A 1,730-nucleotide genomic window follows, 5' to 3' on the forward strand; every position below is an offset into this window, starting at 1 on the left:
AGCCCTGGAACATCTGCTGATGGAACTGGGAATAGGAGGAACTGGAGTATTTTTGTGTTTATGGCTTCTACAAAGTTGGCAATTCCATAAAATTCAGGATTTATGGCTCAAGGCTTCCTAACAGGTTCCCAGAGAAGGAAGGGGTTCTCTGGCAGCGTTAATTCCATAAAAACCCCTGGGGCTGGCCCACAATGCCAAGCTGACAGATCTGATCCCTGCAGGGGCCATTCCCTGAGGAGCTGGACTTGATGAGATCCTCGTGGGTCCCTTCCAACTCCAGACCCCAGGAATCCTGGACACAGGATCTTTTCCTAACCTTCCTTCCCTCAGCCGAACCGGAACGCGCCGAGACCTCGCACCACAAATCGCACCTCGATGAGCGCGCACCGATATCCTGATCGTTTCTTTTTTCTCTCTTCCCCAGCTTTTTCCCAGCTTTCTCCCAGCTCTTTCCCGCCGCCCCAGCACCTCCCCAAGATGTCCTACTACTACGAGCAGTGCAAGCAGCCCTGCCTGCCCCCTCCCTGCCTGCAGAAGTGCGCCAAGTGCCCGGAGCCCTGCGCCACCCAGTGCGTCGAGGTCTGCCAGGCCCCCTGCGCCACCAGCTGCGTCACCCAGTGCGTGGAGCCCTGCGCCACCCAGTGTGCCACCAGCTGCGCCCCGCAGTGCGTGGACGTGTGTGCCACCCAGTGTGCCACCAGCTGTGCCCCACAGTGCGTGGACGTGTGCGCCAAGCCCTGCTCCAGCCAGTGCGTGGAGGTCTGCGCCCCGCAGTGCGTGGACGTTTGTGCCACCCAGTGTGCCACCAGCTGCGCCCCGCAGTGCGTGGACGTCTGTGCCACCCAGTGTGCCACCAGCTGCGCCCCGCAGTGCGTGGACGTGTGTGCCACCCAGTGCCCCACCCAGTGCCCCGAGCCCTGCGTCACCAAGTGCGTGGAGCAGTGCCAGGCCGAGGTTTGCAGCACCAAGTGCGTGGAGAAGTGCGAGGCCGTGTGCCTGGAGCCCTGCTCCCACCCCTGCTGATCCCCGCGCGGGGCGGCCCCGGCGCCCGGTGAGGAGCCGGGGCCGCGGGTTCCGGACGGAAAACACGGCGCAGACCCATCGGCAACGCAACGTCCTGCTCCCACCGCCCCACGTTGTCTTCGTCTTGGGAAACGTTTCCTCTCCGAGTGCTCCCGGTGTTTTCGCTTCTGCTCCCGCCATGCCGGCGTTTTTCCTTGGGTGTTCCCGATATTTTAGCGTTGGGAATGCCAGGAAGCGCCGGCGGCAGCTGGTGGTGGAAGATGTCGATGCTTTTCCCCTCCCCTTCTCCTCTTGTCTCTTCTCAGTCTTGTAAATTCTCTGTGAAGCAATAAAAAAATGATCATCGATGGCACCGGCTGTCTTTTGTCTTTTTTCTCCCCTTTTCCACGACTTCAGACCCCAAAATATCTTCCCGAATTTCTGTTTTCAAAGTGGTTGGGGAGGGTTTTGTGCCTGAAGTAAAAAAACATTTAAATATGGAGAAATTCCTACGAATTTGACGAGGAAATCATCATCTGGTCAATTATTTTCTGAGAGATGCTTGAAATTATTGGTGGAAATTTGATTTTCAGACAGAATTTTGGTCTTCACAGCTTGGGATTTTGGAAGTGAATCCTAAACCGTTAAAAGGTGAATTTAAGTAGAAGAAAGCCTTAAATTAATAAACGAATTGAACATCTGGAAGGCACAGTTTTAAATAAATCTAA

At 56.0% G+C, this 1,730-nt stretch overlaps 1 protein-coding gene across 1 annotated transcript; it reads left to right on the forward strand.

Moving 5' to 3' along the window:
• Positions 1 to 477: 477 nt before the first annotated feature.
• LOC311163809 (uncharacterized protein) lies at positions 478 to 1,023 on the forward strand (the record flags this gene model as incomplete). Its single annotated transcript, XM_084222937.1, has 1 exon — positions 478 to 1,023. One exon carries the CDS (start codon positions 478 to 480, stop codon positions 1,021 to 1,023), a length of 546 nt encoding a protein of 181 aa, XP_084079063.1.
• Positions 1,024 to 1,730: the final 707 nt, after the last annotated feature.

The sequence above is a fragment of the Fringilla coelebs genome (genome assembly GCF_963513975.1).
Source record: "Fringilla coelebs genome assembly, chromosome: 29".
NCBI classification, from domain to species: domain Eukaryota; kingdom Metazoa; phylum Chordata; class Aves; order Passeriformes; family Fringillidae; genus Fringilla; species Fringilla coelebs.